The sequence below is a fragment of the Lontra canadensis genome, unplaced genomic scaffold (genome assembly GCF_010015895.1).
Source record: "Lontra canadensis isolate GAN:19392208 unplaced genomic scaffold, GSC_riverotter_1.0 scaffold101, whole genome shotgun sequence".
Taxonomy (NCBI): Eukaryota; Metazoa; Chordata; class Mammalia; order Carnivora; family Mustelidae; genus Lontra; species Lontra canadensis.
In genome coordinates this window covers 1047128-1064356 of record NW_022631095.1, presented here as the reverse complement: position 1 = coordinate 1064356, position 17229 = coordinate 1047128, and the positions used below count along the sequence as shown (strand labels likewise).

Genomic DNA, 17229 nt, shown 5'->3' with positions numbered 1-17229 from the left:
GGGCTTCAGCCCTCCATCGGGGAGGCTTGGGGTGGGGTCGGGGTGCGGCGCCACGGGGCCGCGCTCGCAGGCGGCCGAGTGAGGGCTCAGTACGGGCCCTGGCTGAGAAAGGAAACGGGATGACGGAAGGAGTTCGGGAGGCAGCTGCCTCCCCCTCAGCCGGGTTTCTTTCTTCGCAGTCTTGGGAGCGAAGAAGTCAATCGATTAACAGCCAAAGCTGGTGTTATACCCAGAGGAGGCAAAGAAGAGGGCGGGGTGCGGGACCGGGCGTACAGCTCACTTCACAGATGCGAGCGGAGGGAGAGGGGCCCGAGTCGAACCGTGACGCCGGGGTCTCATTCAGGCCAGAAGCGCCGCAATCCCAAAGACAGATTTTCCGACAACCCCCGCCCGCACCCGCCCTGTGGAGACCGGCTGGAAGTGGGGCTGGCAGGCTCGGGGAGGGGGTGCGGATAGGGTGCCCTCCCCCGCCCCGGGAGGAGCCAAGCCCGCGGGGTGAACCCGGGAGACTCCTCCAGTCCAGCCAAGGACGCGTCCGCGGAGGTAACGACCGCAGCCACCTTTGAGGCCGCGGGCGTCGATCTTCCCCCAGCCCACCCACTCAGGTCCCCGAAGTCTGCAACACTAGCGCAGGCTGGAAAGTCAAAGGGGCGTGGGCGTCCTGCCGGCGCGCATTCCCTTCACCTGTGCAGGTGAGTGGGCGCCCGCTGTGCCTCTCTTTCGCGCGCAGCCGGCCCCCGAAGCCCCCTCCTCCCTCCACACTCCTGGAGCCCTAATGCTCCCTGCACTGCTCCAAGCCTCCCTTCTCGGCGCCTGGACTCAGGCCTGTCCCCGAGTCTCTGAAGTGGCGGCAACGTCCCGGTCCCTTTCCTCTCGCCCCTCCCGTCCTGTCTCCGTTCGCCCCCTCGTCGGGGCTCGGGCCCGCCGGCCGAGTGGGGGTACTCACAGGGTGACGGTGCCGTTAGGCAGAAGGCTGGGCTCGGGAGGCTCCGGGAGGTCCCCGCCGCCGCACACCACTCTCCTGCGCGCCGGGTTGGGGGCGCCGCCGCTCAGCCCCTTGGGCCGCTCCCCCGAGCATTTGCAGCTGCGAATGGGGACGGGGCAGCCGGGCGCACCCCGGGTCTCGGGCGCCAGGAGCAGAAGCCACGGCAGCAGCGGCAGCAGCAGGCGCGCTGGCGCCCCCCGCATCCTGCGTCCCGCGGCGCCCATCAGCCCATCGCCCCGCAGGGACCCACAGCTCTGGGGCCCGTCTGTGCGCCGGCCAGAGGGACCTGGGCTTGCGGGAGGCGTGCTCAGAGGGGGCCCGGGGCGTCCGAGGGCGGGGCGGGGGGCCCTGGGCGGAGGCAAGCCCCGGGGTCCCAGCCGCCGCGCCCCGGGGGCATGTCCGGCGAGCGCCCCGGCGGGGAGGACGCGGGCGCGGCTGTCAGCGCGGCGCGGGCGGCCCCCGGCGGCGCGGCCCAAGTCTCTGCGCTGTGATCCCGGGCCGCCCGAGGCCGGGCCCCTCCGCGTCGCCTGCTCGCTCCGCGCTGATGTGGAACCTAGCGGATCGCGCCGGGCTCCTGCTCCTGCCGCCGCCGCCGCTCCGGGCCATGGATGGAGGCAGCTCGGCGCGGCGCCGCTCCCGCCGCCGCCAGCCCCCACCCGCCCTCCCGAGAGGGCGCCCTCCCCTAGCCAGCTCGCCCGTCCGCGAGGCCCTAGCGCCTTCCGCTACGCAGCCAGGCAGCTGCCCTCCCTCGAGCGAGAGCCGGCCAGGAGGCTTAAGGCCCCGCGCGTCCCCGAACTCGCCCTGAGCCTAGACTCCTTCTCCCTTCCGCGCCTCCCCCCTTCCCCGGGCCGGGACTCTACCTTTCCACAACCCATCTCATCCCTCAAAGCCAACCACCACCGCTTTCCACAAAACTCTCCCTCGCTCTTGCTCATCCAGCCCGCACCCCTATGTTCTGGGTCCTTCATTGACCTGCGGGTTTGGCCAGAGATGGCTGGTGCACCCTGTCTGGGGTTAGGATTGAACTTTGTTCACCGCCCTGGCGTTGCTGACACTCGGCTTCCCTTGGCCCCTGACCTGATGGGCCCCTCTGTAAGCTTGCTCTCCCTCCCACAGCCCTGCTCCAGCCACTGCAGGATACAAACCAGAGACTTAGGAAGGCGCAGACCCTCGTCTGCTGCCAGTGACCTCGCCCAGCGGGGGGTGCATGTCCCTGGGCCACGGAGGGGTCAAAGGCCAAGGCAACAGGCTAGATCTGGCCTCCTACCTTTTCCATATCTCTGTGTGTGTGTGTGTGTGTGTGTTTAGGAAGCAGTAGGAATGAGGGAAATGGGAAGAAAAGCGGGGATCTAGGCCAGGCTGTGGAAAGAGCACTGCCTGTGAGTCAGGAGGGCTTCATTCTAGATGGCTCTATTTGACGTTGGATACAGCCTCTAATGTCTTGGAGTATCTAATCTCTCGGGTCAACATGGGGCTCTGCGTGCCTAATTTATGAATGTCAGTTGTGGTAGTTGGATGAGTGAGTGGAAGATAGGGGGCACTCAGTTTCCAGAAGCAGAGGGATGGTGGCTTTGGGAAGTATCTGACCTTGGCAAAGGGTCATGGGAATGAAAGTTGCCCGAGGATCCTAGATGGACTGTGATGCAAGCTGGGAATGGGGCTGGGGACAGAGGGAGAAAGCAGTGTGACCTAGTATGTCTGCTTCCTCAGTTTCCCCACAAACTCTGCCTTTTCTGACCTTAATAGACCCTTTGCTGCTGAGGGACAGGCTGCCTGGGTTGGAGGATCCCTGGGCAGAACTCCTATTCCTCATGGTACACTGTATTGCCAAAGAAGGTCACTAACTGCCACCTCCTTTCTGTGGTCTTGGCCCTGCCAGTGTGTGTGGCACCTTTTCCAGCACCATGGCCTTTTGGTCCAATCTCCCACCTCCCTTTGCAGCGCCTTCTCTCCCTGTCAGAGGCAGACACTGGGCGCAGACACTGGCTTCTTCATTTTCCCTCTCTGGCTCCACCAGTCTCTCCAGGCTGCAGGCTCTGGTTCCTGCAACTTCCAAAGATAAATAAATAGTGATTGCAAATGGAGTAAGAGAGAAGGGGAATGGACTCCCCAGCAGGAGCCCTCTGTAGGCGGCAGGCAGGCTGAGACTGCATTCCTTTGGAAGGGTCGAGATGGAGGCACGGCTACAGGCAGGGTCTGTCATTCAACTCTCCTGCTCCTGGACAAGGGAAACTTCTCAGAGAGGAGGAGGAGAGGCCTCTGGCCTAGGTCACGCAGCTTTTTCTGTCAATTCTTTTTGCTAAATGAAGACACTCAAAAGTCTGGAAAGGAATTGCCCTGAGACACGCACTCTGTGAGCTGTACAGAGGCCAAAGGACATTTAACGAGACAAAACTTCCCCAGGGGTGGGAAGGAGGTGTTGCCTGGAGACATTTATAAAACGTTGTCCTGGTGCCCCTGGGTGGCTCAGTTGGTTAAGTGTCTGCCTTCAGCTTGGGTCATGGTCTCAGGGTCTTGGGGTTGAGCCCCACGTTGGGCTCTGCAAGGGCTCCCTGCTCAGTGGAGAGCCTACTTCTCCTTCTCCCTCTTCCCCTCCCCCTGCTTGTGCTGCGCTTGCACGCGCTTGTGGGAGCTCTCTCTCTCTCTCTGTCAAATAAATAAATAAAAATCTTAAAAAAAAAAAAAGAATAAAACGCTGTCCTGTCCTGTATGTCATCACGTTTGGCTTCTCTACCCGCCTAGAGAAATGATTGCAGCGGGAGTTACTTTTCCATTTTACGAATGTGGGTGAGGAAACTGAGTCACGAACAGTGAAGAGCCAGGTGGATTTACCTTTCATTTGCTTTTCAAGGGCTTTTTTCTCTGAGCCACTCAAAGCTTTTCCTACAGGAAGCTCCCTGGCTTATCTGTCCTCAGAGGCACCGGGTGGGAAAGATGAGTGGCCCACAGGAACGTCCTTTTTTTTTGTTTTTTTGGAAGTTTGTTTGCCTCTGAAGGAGAACTCATACTTAGTCCCAATCTCAAGAAATCTGGCTAGGGAGTTTGGCCAATTAAATACTCCCTGATCATGTGATAAGCTCTTTAATCGAGTAGGGATAAGGTGCCATGATAATAGAGAGGAGGCTGAAATGGTCCTATTGAAGCAAGAGAGAGGGGGCTTACGAAAAGTTTAGTCCCATATAGGGCAGAAGAGTAACCCACCTGGCTCTACTAAACCATCATTATTCCCTTAATTATCTGGGGGCTCAGGTCCGCTTTGCCTCTCTCAAAAGAAGTTTGCCTTTCCTAGGTTCTAGCTGCTTAGCCAACCTCTCTCTGCCCCCAGCTGCAATGCTGATCCAGTCCTCTTTCTCAAGGAGGAGCTGGGGCTTCTTACCCTATTGATAGACTAGCCTCTCCATTAGGAGCAGCTGAGAGTGGGAAGCTGGGGTAATTTTCAGTGCCCCCTGCCTGGAGCAGACCAGAGCTACCACAGGAGGACATGCACAGGAGAGCTAATGGCCACTGAGTGGTTATTATGTGCCACGCATTTGTCGACCACCTTTTACAAGAATTCGTTCATTGAGTCCTTCCAACGGGCTGAGGATGACTGTTTTAGCCGACAGGGATCTAAGGCGTGAAGATGCCCCTTAGTAGTCTAAGGTTACAAGCTAGAAAGTAATAAAGGCAGAATTCGAACCCAGGCACTCTGTGCTCCAGAGTCCAAATTTTTAACCACGATGCTCTGTAATTTGTAGATGGGCTCTCAGCAACTCCCTCCAAAGTTTACTTCTCCTTGAAGTTTTCTTGTTTTGATTCCCTGGCCCTTTCTGGGCAGAATCTCTATAGATGTCCACTCACAGACCATAGCTGGTTGTAGAATCAGGACTCCCTCCCCTAGTCTAACAGGATCAAGGGTGCCAGAAACTTTCCAAAGGAGCCTCACTGCTCAGCTAGAAGGAATGAAGGAGTGACTAAAGACGGAACCGGCAGGAGCTAGCATGTCCAGCCCCACGTGCTACTCTCTCCCCCCAGCGGTCTGGGGGCTGCATCCTGGATGTTCACCTTTGAATTCTAGGTTTTCTTTTCTTTCTTTGTTTTGTTTTTTTTTTTTAAGATTTAATTTATTTAATTTATTTGACAGAGAGAGACACAGCGAGAGAGGGAACAGAAGCAGGGGCAGTGAGAGAGGGAGAAGCAATCTTTCCGCCTGGCACGGAACTCGATGTGGGGTTCGATCCCAGGACCCTGGGATCACGACCTGAGCCGAAGGCAGACACCAAGCAACTGAGCCACCCAGGTGCCCCATCTTCTTCTTTTTTTTTTTTTTTTAAGATTTTATTTATTTGAGGTAGAGAGTGAGTGAGAGAGAGCACAAGCGAGGGGAGGGGCAGCAGAAGAGGGAGAAGCAGACTCCCACTGAGCAGGGACCCCAAAGTGGGGCTCCATCCCAGGACCCTGGGATCATGACCAGAGCTGAAGGCAGACGCTTAACCCACTGAGCCACCCAGGTGCCCCATGAATTCTTAGGTTTTCTAACTCCCTCTGTGCCTTGTTACCTTTTAGAAGCAGGATCCTAACAAAGGCCCACGACAACAGTAGAGGAGATAATGGCCCATAATTGGGTTGGTAATGCAAATATGACATTTCTCCCGGGCTCCATTAGCTTATACAGACACTATGGAGGCATAGAACCTGTGACCTCCCCCCACCCCCAACCTACAACTCCCTCCCAGGATGGCTGTGCTGGGCAGTCCCCTGGGCTCTCTGTCCTCTTCTCTGTCCTGTACCTTCCTCTGGGGACAGTGTTGAGCTGCCTGTCCTGTTGGAACATTCACACAAGGTATTCATGACGGAGAAACCCTCCTGCCTCAACCAGAAGGAATGAATAAGAACTGTGAAAAGCTGGGGCACCTGGGTGGCTCAGTAGGTTAAGTGTCTGCCTTTGGCTCAGGTCATGATTTCAGGGTCCTGGGATCAAGCCCCACCTGAGGCTCCCTGCTCAGTGGGGATCCTGCTTTTTCCCTCTCCCCCTGCTTGTATACACACACACACACACACTCTCTCTCTCTCTCTCTCTCTCTCATTCTATCTCATATAAATGAAATCTTAAAAAAAATTTTTTTGTGAGAAACTACCTAGATAAATATTTGGGCCTGCAAGGGCTCCCCTTTGGTGACCAGATTTTACCACATGTTAGGTACCTGGGCATAATTTAGGCACTCCCACAGCAAGTGGTCATGATCTCTGTGTCTATTAAAATTGGACTCACCCTTGAAGCGAAATCTACTCACATTCCCCCAAATGACAGACCGCCTCTTGCACTTCGAGTTCAGTGACTAAGGGCATGGACTCTGCCGCTGGTTTCAAATCCTCGTTCTCTAGCTTATGGATCACGTGACTTGGGGCACATCACTTAATTTACCAAAGTCTCCGTTTTCTCATCTGTGAAATGGGGCATAAAAAATAGTATTTACTTCAGAGAATTGTACTGATGTCGCCAGGTGTACCTAAATGATGCCTATGTGTATAACACAAAAATACACTTGCCCTTCATCCTGGTTCCTGACCCAAAGCTCCTCAAACCCTCAGTGTTTCCTGAGAGACAGGGTGTCTTTTGTTAATCAGGAGCCTCTTTGATCACACCTGAGTTTATGCTAATGACTGAAGTTGGGCTTCTTAGGTAGCCTCAAGATGGGACTGGTCACCAGAAAGAATTAGTGACTAGGGGGATTGGAACTTTTGTTGATGCTGACCTCTGCCTCTGGGAAAGGGACAGGGGCACTAGAGGTTGAGGTCTATAAAAACTCCCAACAGTGAGACTCAGAGTGCTTCCAGGTTGGCGAACACATCACGGGGCTGGGAGGACCACACACCGGAAGAGGGCATGAGAGCTCCGTCCCCTTTCCCCATACCTTGTCCTATGCCTCTCATCCATTTGGCTGTTCCTGGTTTGAATCCTTCAAAATAAACCCACTAAGGTAAGAAAAGTGTTTTCCTGAGTCCTGTGAGCCATAGTGGCAAGTTACTGAAACCAAAGAAGGGATCATGGGAGGCTTGGATTGACAGCCAGTCCATCCCGAGTATGGGAGGCCCAAGACTCCCAACTGACACCTGAAATGGAGGGACCGAGCCCTTAACCTGTGGGGTTTGTTCCACTATCTGAGTGGAACAAACTGTAGCACACACAGTGGAGAACCGAGAATACTCCAGCCTAGCACACAGAAGGACTTCACTAAATGTTAGCCAGGCTCCTCCCCTAGGGCCTGCTGCTGTTTTTTCTTATTGGTGCTGTTGAAAACGAAACAGCAGATCCAAATGGAGTCACTTGTGGTAAGCCCCACATCAGCAAACCAAGACTTAATACCAAGCCTAATTTTAGTCTCAGCCCTCCCAGAAATCTGACCTTTAACCAGTCAGTCTGGAATTACCTTGTCAGCACTAGTGAGGTAATCTAACTGATAGACCCCAGCCCTTTCCCAAAGGAGGGAGATCTGGTCTGAACCAACCCACTCTTTGCTAGGAACTTCCTTTTCCCACCCCCTTCTGCCTGTACAAGGCTTCAGTATTCTACAGCATCAAGGAGCCCCGTTGCTAGATGGGCCACTGCGTGATTCATGAATCAGTGAGTAAAGCCAATTAGATCTTCAAATGTAGTCAGCTGAATTTCATTTTTTTTTCATAGTACCTACTTATTTCTGTCCTCTCTCAGAGTTCATTGTTTAAGTATCTGACTCTTTCATTAGCCTGTAAGGTCCCAGAGGGAACCAGAGGAGGGAATTCTTTTATTTCTATGATTTCCAGCCTATTCTAGTGCCCAACAAATAGAAAAGACACTTACTTAATTTGTTCAACAAAGTGCTATTGAAGTCTTAGTCATTCATTTAAGCCACATTTATGGAGCCTTTACTATGTGCCAGATACGGTTTCTGGCACTGAAGATACAGCAATAAACCAAAAGAAAGTCTGGTTTCACGACAGGAACGTTATCGCAGAGGTGACAGATAATATGTAAATAAACACATACATATAACATGGTAGGTGGGGAGGAGATCAATGAAGCAAAATTAAGCCGCTTAAGGAAATAAAGTATAATGAGGAAGACCTCTAGGACAAGGTGATCTTTGAGCAGAGTCCGGAAGGAAGCAGGTCCTGTGGATTTGGGGGGACAGAGCATTCCATGCAGGGGGAACAGCAGTGGTAGCAAGGTGGGTGGGCACTCTCTGTGCTCACTCAAGGAAGAGCTGGGGACCAGTGTGGTCACAGTGACCTTCAACTTCATGTCCCCATCACCCAGGGTACCGATGACCCTGGGAAAGACTTTGAGTTTTATTCTGAATGCGAGGAGCAGCCTAGAGTGTTTGAAAAAGAGGTGTCCTCTCATCTGAATTAGACTTTTACATCTCCTGTCTATGTGGCACGTGGAGGACGACGGGCCTGGGGAGCAAGAGACCAGCTAGGAGGCCGGTCCAGGGGCAATGCCGTGGCACCTCGGGTAGAGGGGGTGGTGAAGGAGGCGGTAAGAGGTTGGATGCTGGGTGTGGGCGGAGAGCGAGTCTAATGGGATTCCCTGACAAAATGAAAGTGGGGTGTGAGAAGAATTTGTCAAGAATGACCGCCAGCACTGCGTAATGTCAAATCACTGTGTTGTCCCCCTGAAACTAAAAATAGTATTGTGTGTCTACTGTGTTTCGGTGAGAGAAAGAGAAAGATCGGCCCCCTAGGTGTTGGGCTTCCGCTGAAAAGAATGGAGTCACCATTTATTAAGCTGGAGATGCCTCAGGAAGGATCAAATTGGGGGAGAAAATCAAGTTCAGCCCATCACTGTGGGCCGGGTGCTGGGTATACAATGGTGAGGAAAACCAAAACAAAAAAAGCCGAGGTTGCCACCCTCAGGGGAAGTAGTGACTGAACAGAGAAGGGCACGAATGGCTCTATAATGACAAATTGTGACGTGGGTGAATGTGTGTGAAGGGAAGGGGGCCATTAGATGGAATAATGGGGGGACAGAGAGACTGTAGTTTCCACTGGGGACCAGGAAAGGCATCTTGGAGGGAGAGTGGATAGGCCAGCCTGGAGGATAAGCAGGCATCAGCCAGGCGAAGAGGAGGCCAAGAGCTTCCCTAACGCTGGGCGGGAAAGGCTTGGTGCCTTAGACAGAGAGACCTGTGTTGTGTGAGGCAGTGAAGGGGGGCTGGTGGCAGAGGGGCGAGGGCTCTCTCTGGCAGGCCTGAGGCACCTCCATAGGCTCCTAGGCTCCTCTGAGCTCAGGCGATAGGGTGTGTCTCTTCTGCCCAGGGTCTTACAGATGAATCAGGTCTCTGGAAGCCTCTTGATTCACAGCCTTGTCGGGTCACAGAGGGAAGGCCTTTTCTGGGGGGGCTGAGGGAGTACAGCCCATCAGGGCCTTGTTTCCCATCCGATTTCATGGCTCTTGGGGGTCTGTGACCTGTTTCTTCTAGGCCCCCACTCCCGACCCTCACCCCGAAGAACTGCTCCATGCATTGTCTTTTCTCCCCAGAGGCCCTGGAGAGGATGAGGACAGTGACAGAGTGACATCCCTCTCTCTCTGAGCCCTGCTGGGGTCAGACTATCCCAGAAGGAGGACAGGCAACGCAGGCCAGAAGAGCATATGTGAGTGTGTGAGGGTGGGGTGGGATGGACGGAGGGGGCCGTGGAGGGAAGAGCAGGTGACAGGTGCCACTTTTTTTTATTTTAAGGTTTTATTTATTTATTTGACAGAGATCACAAGTAGGCAGAGAGGCAGGCAGAGAGAGAGGAGGAAACAGGCTCCCTGCTGAGCAGAGAGCCCGATTCGGGGCTCGATCCTAGGACCCTGGGATCATGACCTGAGCTGAAGGCAGAGGCTTTAACCCACTGAGCCACCCAGGTGCCCCAGGGGCCACATTTTTTACGAAGGCGCGTGGACATGCGATGTCAAGGGTGTAGAGAAAGAGTGGGAGGAGGAGGACGAGAGTGATGTTTTTACTGAGGGGCTAAGGCCCTGAGGGCACCTGTGCTTACAGCCGGCCCTTGGAGCACGCGGGTTGGACCTGTGCGGGCGTACTTCTCTGTGGGTTTTTTACGGTACAGTAAGTCTTTTCTCTTTCTTATGACTTTCTTAATAACATGTTCTTTCTGCTAGCAGACTTTATTGTAAGAATACATACATACTACATATAACACACACAGTATGTGCTCAGTGACTGCTGATGTTATCAGTGAGGTTTCTGGTCAACCACTCGTAGTGGTTAAGCGTTTGGGGCATCCAAAGCTGTACTCCAATTTCCGACTGTGCAGGAGGGCGTCAGTGCCCTGAACCCCCCATGTTGTTCAAGGGTCAACTGAATGTCCTTTAATCCTTACCACTGTCCCATACGCGGCTGCTATACTCTCTCACATGGGCCTCAGACAGATTAAATGACTGCATGTGTGCGACCGTGCGTGAGTGCGTGTGTGTGTGTGCACATGTGCGCTGGGGCTGGAGAGGCCTCATTTGGCCTCACTCCTCTCTGTGCTCTGACAGGGTGACTCATCGATTCAGCTGGACAGGGCCCCGGCTCCCCCAATGCCCCCCGCCCCACCTGCTACGGGGCATACCATGGGTGAGCGTGGGTAGGTGTGAATCTGTGGTCTGGCTGATGACCCCACGAGGAGGCTCAGGCATCTGTGCCCCTCTCACCCCAGGGGAGGCCTGACCCAGCACTGAAGAAAACAGAAGAGGATCAAAAAGCTACTTAGTGGCTTTTCTTGTTATTCTGGGCAGGAGGAGAGATCCAGACAGGTCCGGAGTGTTGGGGGTCCCGGCATGCAGGGGGACATGGCCAGCTGGGGGCTGGTGAGACTCCAGACCCAGCTCTTCCTTTGCAAGTGATGTGGCAGGGGGCCCAGGCCGAGGCAGACCTCAGACTTTGTCCAGAGTTAAGCCTGCTTCCAGCCCTCACCACTGTTTATTAAAATTATTTTTATCAAAGTAGTGCACACATATGGTTAGAAATGAAATAGCATGGAAGCATTTGTAATAGGAAGCAACATTCTCTCCCCAGCCAACTCTCCAGAGGCGGCTCTCCCCCGGTCTGCTTTTAGTTCTATGCTCTTTGTGGATTTGTGGATGAAACCACTGAAGGAGCCTTAGTACCGAGAGGACTTCCCTGTCTGAGGGCAGCTTTGCAGGTCCAGTTTCAAGAAGTGCCCCCTTCAGGGGCGCCTGGGTGGCTCAGTGGGTTGGGGCCTTTGCCTTCGGCTCAGGTCATGATCCCAGGGTCCTGGGATCGAGCCCCGCATCGGGCTCTCTGCTCAGCAGGAAGCCTGCTTCTCCCTCTCTCTCTCTCTCTCTCTGCCTCTCTGCCTACTTGTGATCTCTGTCAAATAAATAAATAAAATCTTAAAAAAAAAAAAAAAGAAGTGCCCCCTTCAGCTCCTCATGGTTGGGGGGGTGGCCTTCAGGGCGGTGGCTCTCCATAGATTTTCTTTGCCTGCCTGCCTTCTGTCTTCCTTTCTTTCTTTCAAGATTTTATTTATTAGAGAGAGAGAGAGAGAGAGGGCACAAGCAGAGGGAGGGGCAAAGGGAGAGGGAAAGGGAGAAGCAGACTCCCCGCTGACCAGGGGCCCTATGTGGGACTGGAACATCTTTTTTCGGCTTAAAAGATGATAGAAGTAGGTTAGTTCACTTCCACACTTATCCTGGGGAAATTACTTTGTGTGGTTTAGTTTATTTAAGTGTAAAGTTCTTGAAAATGTGTTCACCTTTTCTTTTTTACAGATTTTATTTATATGAAAGAGAGAGAGAGAAAGAGCACAGAGGGAGAGTGAAAGGGGCAGGTAGACTCCCTGCTGAGCGGAGAGACCAATGTGGAATGTGGGGCTCCATCCCAGGACCCTGGGATCATGACTGAGCCACCCAGGTGCCCATTTTGAAGCCCAATTCTCTGGGTCACTGTCCCCTTCTCCCAATGCCACGGCCCGTCTCCGCAGCACACTCTGGCCCTCTTGGAGCGTGCGGGAAGGCCCCTCCAGTTTCAGGGAGCCTCATTAACACACAGCTGAGGCTGATCAGCAGCCTGGCAAGCTGGATTTGTAATTTGCGTGGAACCCCAATTCCCTGAATCAGCTGTCCTCTGGATGTCTAGCTGGCCATGGGGGCGGTTTCTGGCCTGGACTTTATCTCTCTTATCTCCCTCGGCTTCTATTCCTCTCTCTCTCTCTTTTCTTTCTCCTTTCCTCTCCTGTCCACTTTTTGTACCCTAACCAAAGCACCACCCCCCAACCTCCCTGGAAGGTCAAGGTCAGGAGGTTAGGCTATATTACCCAAGACCTGGCCCGCAGCCTTGGGGCCCTGGGAGGCCCACAGTGGTCACGGACAGGGAGGCTGGGAGAAATGCAGAAAGAGGAGCCCCCTCCCTAGGCCTCCCTCCTGGGGACTGCCCTTGGGGAGTTTGGGTGTATCACCGGAGTCTCAATGCCCAGGGTGTGTGAGCCAGAGTATTGAGTTTTGGTTTCACTCTGGGCGGATTTCGCTGTTTTTATGCCCCCATCCCCAGCTAGGTCTTCAATTAAAAGCTACAGGGACGGGAGGGGAAGGCTTGGGTGTCCGTATTTGGGCAGCACATTAAGGGGAAGCGGGGCCTTTCCTCCTCTCTGTGTCCAGCCTCCTAATGTGCGCAGTGAGATGCCTGTGAGGAGATGCCTGCGGGGAGAGCTCAGCGTGGGCCCTAAGAGCTTTAGCAGCCTCTCTGACGGTCACCCTTCCTCTTCAGCCTTAGAGGATCAAGTTTCATCTATGAAGTAAGGCTGAGGCTTCCCGACAGTCCTTATCTGCTCGGGCCATCAGAGCTCCACCCCGTTTCTCCATGGAGACTGGAGAAGGCCTCAAAGCCCAACCAGGCTGAGTCTGGTGGGGGCACCTGCGTTTACTGAGCCTTTATTATGTGCCAGGTTCTGTACACAGCACTTTACCTGCTTTGTCACATTGAAAGAAAACATGTCCTTGATTTTTAATGTTTACGTCATCTCTACGTGCCACGTGGGGCTTGAACTTGAGACCCCTGCTGAGATGGGAGAATTTCAGGTTCTTAGGGACGGACCCCGCCTGGGGGCCCCCACGCTTTATCGCATTTAAATTTCGCAACAACACTAGGAGGCAGTCACTTTTAATATCTCCCCTATTTACTGATGAGGAAACCGAGGCACGAAGGAGCTTAAGTCTTTGGCCTGAGGCGATTTGACTGGTGAGGTACAGATGTGGGGGTCAAACCCAGACAGACTGGTGCCAGAGTCTCGGAGCAAGCATTTTGGCTGTGTGTGCGTGTGCACACGCGTGTGTGAGCAGGCACACACGTGTGCAGGTGTGTGTGCCTGCCCGCAGTAGCAGCTCCCCGCCCCTCGTGCAGGCCATCTGCTTTAACTCCTCCTGCAGCTCCTCTCCCTGCGAGCACGTCCTGAACGGGCTGCATGATGTCTTTTGAAGCCTGGGCTCCTCGAAGCCTGCACAGTGAGAGCCCTGTTCATCCAGCCCGCACCCCACCCCCCAGGCTCTGGGCCCCAGTTCAAAGTTCCCAGTGGCACACTGGCTGCCAGAGTGGGCCTGGGCCTCATAGGTGAGCAGGGCCAGCTGGGGACAGCCAACAGCGCGGCTCCAGGAGCACACCCAGCCTGGGAGAGGGCCCTGTGACCCGTCCCAGAGACCCACGCCCCGGTGGAGGAAGAAGGTGGCTCTCCAACCAGGCCTTGGAAGAGAGACATACCCAGGCAGGGGGGCTGGCCTCTCTCCAAGTCCCCTCGCCCTCAGCAGCAGGGCTCTGCTCCTGATGGGTCAAGTAGGACAGCAAAGAAAGGGGACTCTTCGAGATCTCAGCTTCAAGGTTCTTCCTGTTCCCTGGGATTTGTGGGGCAAGGTTTATGAGAGGCCCGAGGGAAAGGTGGCTGGAAAGAGGAAGCAGAGAGGGGGAAAAAGGAAGAGAGGGAGATGGCTGGGCTCCTCCAGAGGGCCCCCAGATGGAGGGACACCCTCGCCCTTTCTCCCTGGAGGCGATATCCCCTTCTGGAGGCCAGCGGGAGGCAGGCAGTCCTGGCGACTGTGTGAGGAGGCAGCCATGGGAAGCCCTAGGGGATCAGCAGCAGCTCCTCGAGCCTGAGGCCCAGCTGGTAATCCCCTCCCCCGAGGCCTGCCGGCCCAGCTGAGGAAAGCTGTTGGCAGGGGCTGCCTCTGCACATCCTGGCTTTATCTTCCCCACACATTGAAACCATCAGGCCCCGGCCCCCGAGGCTTCAGCCCGCCCAGCTCTGTCAGCTAGAGACACTGCGCTTTCATCCAAACCAGGCCAGCCCTCCTCCAGGTCCCCACGCGGAAAAGGGGGGCACTCGCGCCCCCCTGGAGCCAATCCCTAAACGTCTTCATAACGTTTGTCCCCTATTTCGCTCTCCTCTCTGAAATGTTTATGAAGTCACCTTCCACGCGGGGCCCCTTGCTCGGCCCTCATCTTCCGTGGGGAATTTTAGTCAGCCTGCAGAAGGTGGGAGTTCTGGGGGCCCCCTCCCCGAGCCCCGACCTACTCCCTGAAAGCAGCGGGCACTCTTCAGCACTGCATGTTCTGGGGAAGCCAAATCAGAGGCAAACCCTGAATTCCTCTTGCTCACAGCCAATAAAAACCTTGCTTCGGTGCCTGCTTCCTCTGCTGAAATCAGATATCCTAGTAATAAACAAGTCCGAAAGGCAGGGAAAAGCTCTTGCTTCTTTCTTCTGATTAGTTTTTCTTCCCTTAAAAAAAGCATTCTCCTCTAACAGGACGCTGGCCCCAGAAACTTGAGCCCAGAGCCGTGCCCTCTCCCGCCCTGTATCCCCTGTATCCCCCACTCCCTGGTACTTACACCCCCACACCCCCACCCCCACTCCTGCAGACGAGGGGCCTGCCTCCCCCCACCCTAGGAGGTTTGGCTCTAAGGCAGGTCAAAGGGCCTTGGGGAAAAGGGTCTTTGCTGCCTGGGATCTGGCTCCCAGCTTAAGGGGAGAGCTAGGTCCTGGGTCTTTTGTTGCTTCGAGGGGGTCAGGGGGATGGTCAGGAATGGGAAAATGAGGCAGGACAGGGGACCACTTATTTTCCAAAGAAAGTCCTTCTCAATCCCTCTTGGGGCAACCCCCAGGCTGCAAAGAGCCCAGCACTGTGGATTTTAGTGTTGGGTGCACAGGTGAGAAGGCCAGAGGAAGTACAACGCCTCAGCTTCGACGGGGGCTCAGAGGATAGAGGACTTGGGATCTTCCCTTCCCAGCGCTGTCCCAGCCTGGGCTCCCGGTCCTGTCCTTGTCCTGTCCCCCAGTAAGTGCGTCTCCACACATGGCCCACTGTGGAGTGCCTTCCCCCATGTGCTGACATCTCTTTTCTCCCCGCCCCCCAAATAGGTTTTTAAGTGACTTTGCTGTCAGAGATGCTATTCTGTTTGTTTTTCCTTCTGACACTAACTCTCTGGAGAGTTTCTGGTCAAGAGAATTATGTCGAGGCTGCAGATTGCAAGAGAATTGCGCCTAATGGGGAACAGACAGACAAGACACCTTTCAAGTCCAGCCAAGTTATCCCCCCTCTTTCTCTCTCTCTCCCAACTTCTCATCTTCCCTTCTTGGCTTCAAAGTTGGCCCTAGTTTATGCTAGTTTCTTCGGTACAGCTGGTGAGTAAGGTCACAGATTGATTTTATTTGGGAGATTGGCAGCTGGGTCAGGCTTTGCTCTGGAGCCAGAGAGCAGGGGAGCTGGGCTGGGGCATGGGTGTGGCAGGCGCTGGCAGGGAGTGCTGGGGAACCCCGGGAGCCCCAGCTTGGAGAAGACACTCAGGTCCCCAAGGGGTGGCTTCTGCTCCTTTGTGAGCTCAGAAAACATCTTTTTAAATACCTGAAAGGTGCCCCCAACCCCCACCCCTTTGTCCCTAGCATATTCCATTTCAGCTCATCTGTCCTGGACTTCACAGGGAAAAGAGTGTGAGCTCTGAGGTACCTTGGGCCCTTGAAGGGATTTTAGGAGAGGAACTGAAGGTTAGGGCCCCCCTACCCTGTGACTAGCCACCCAACTCCACAGGGCCACAGTGGATGCTTGGTGATACAGGACTGTGTCTACAAGGAAGCCCCTTTCTTTACCTACATGCTTCTTGAGGGGAGAGGGCAAATTCATAAAGCTTCTCGGTGGACAGTTCGGATTCTTTTGCCCTTAGTCATAAGGCTGATGTAATAGCATTCAACTGATTTCATGGTAAAGATGGTTCCAGTTCCCAGAGCAAATCGGTTCCAATTGTACCGCCTCCGACACCCACCCTTATCATAGCCCTTCTGATTGGTGGGCGAGTCCTTCCTGTCTGGAGCTTTGGTGCAGGGGTGTCTTGGGTTTTGGAAATGGCCCATTTGAGCTCATTTCTCCCATGTAGCCACGGGGAACAGAATCATCTGCCAGTCTGGCTCTAGAGGGAAAAGGGCACAGCTTGGCATGATCGGGGCCTCGCAGCAGCCCATGGGATAGTTTGAATCCAGGGAGGAATGTGTGTGTTAGGGAAACAGGATGACAGAAGGGGGAGGCTAATTCCACTCGGCCTGGGTTTAATTCTCTCCTCCCTGCTCATCCCCACTGCTTGCGGTTTCAGAGTTTGTTCTGCATTAAAGATGTGTCAGTTCTCAACAATTATAATAGACTAAAAACATACATTTCTGTTTTAGTAATACACTTCTCTTAACTTAAACCTATACATCTAAGAATATGCTGTTTGGCAATTGTTATAATACGCCTGAGGCGACAGAAGATACCGGTATGGTGTAGTGAAGCTCTAGACTGGGAATTAAGAGCCTTGAGTTTCTCATTCTGTCACCAACCCACTGGGACCTCAGGAAAGGAGCACAGAACCTTCTCTGGGACTCAGAGCCCTGTCCACAAAGGGACGCCAGTATGTTGCCGAAATTACCCCACCAGCTTTTGTGAGGGCAAAATGAAAGAATATAGGGGAGAGTGCTGTACGGGCCAGGCATGTTTATAAAAGGGACAGGGGAGTTGATTTGAGTAATTAAGAGATGCAGTGGTTGGAATCTCTGAGGATGTTTGCAAGGACAAAGACATGCTGGATGATTGGGAACCTTTGAGCATCAGAACCCTCTGAGGCTGTTACTAAGCAGCCAAGGGCCTGATGGCAGGGACAGAGAACGCTAGGCCACATGGTCAGTCTGTCCCAGAACAGCGTGCTGTTGTGACTCAGGAACTTGCTGTGGATGCTATCACCCATCTAAGGAAAATCTGGGA

General features: G+C 54.2%; 1 protein-coding gene and 1 pseudogene across 2 annotated transcripts in view; one reads left to right on the top strand and one right to left on the bottom strand.

The window, feature by feature from the left end:
• ADGRA2 (adhesion G protein-coupled receptor A2) overlaps window positions 1–1583 on the bottom strand; it is a 33496-nt gene extending 31913 nt beyond the window's left edge. The window contains exon 1 of one of the 2 annotated variants that reach the window (XM_032838100.1): window positions 947–1583. In XM_032838100.1, the coding sequence (XP_032693991.1) occupies window positions 947–1209 (263 nt within the window). In that variant the 5' untranslated portion in view covers window positions 1210–1583. The remainder of the gene's footprint in view (window positions 1–946) is intronic. The other variant, XM_032838101.1, reaches the window with a different exon arrangement.
• Window positions 611–12936, top strand: LOC116855386 (annotated as a pseudogene).
• Window positions 12937–17229: the final 4293 nt, after the last annotated feature.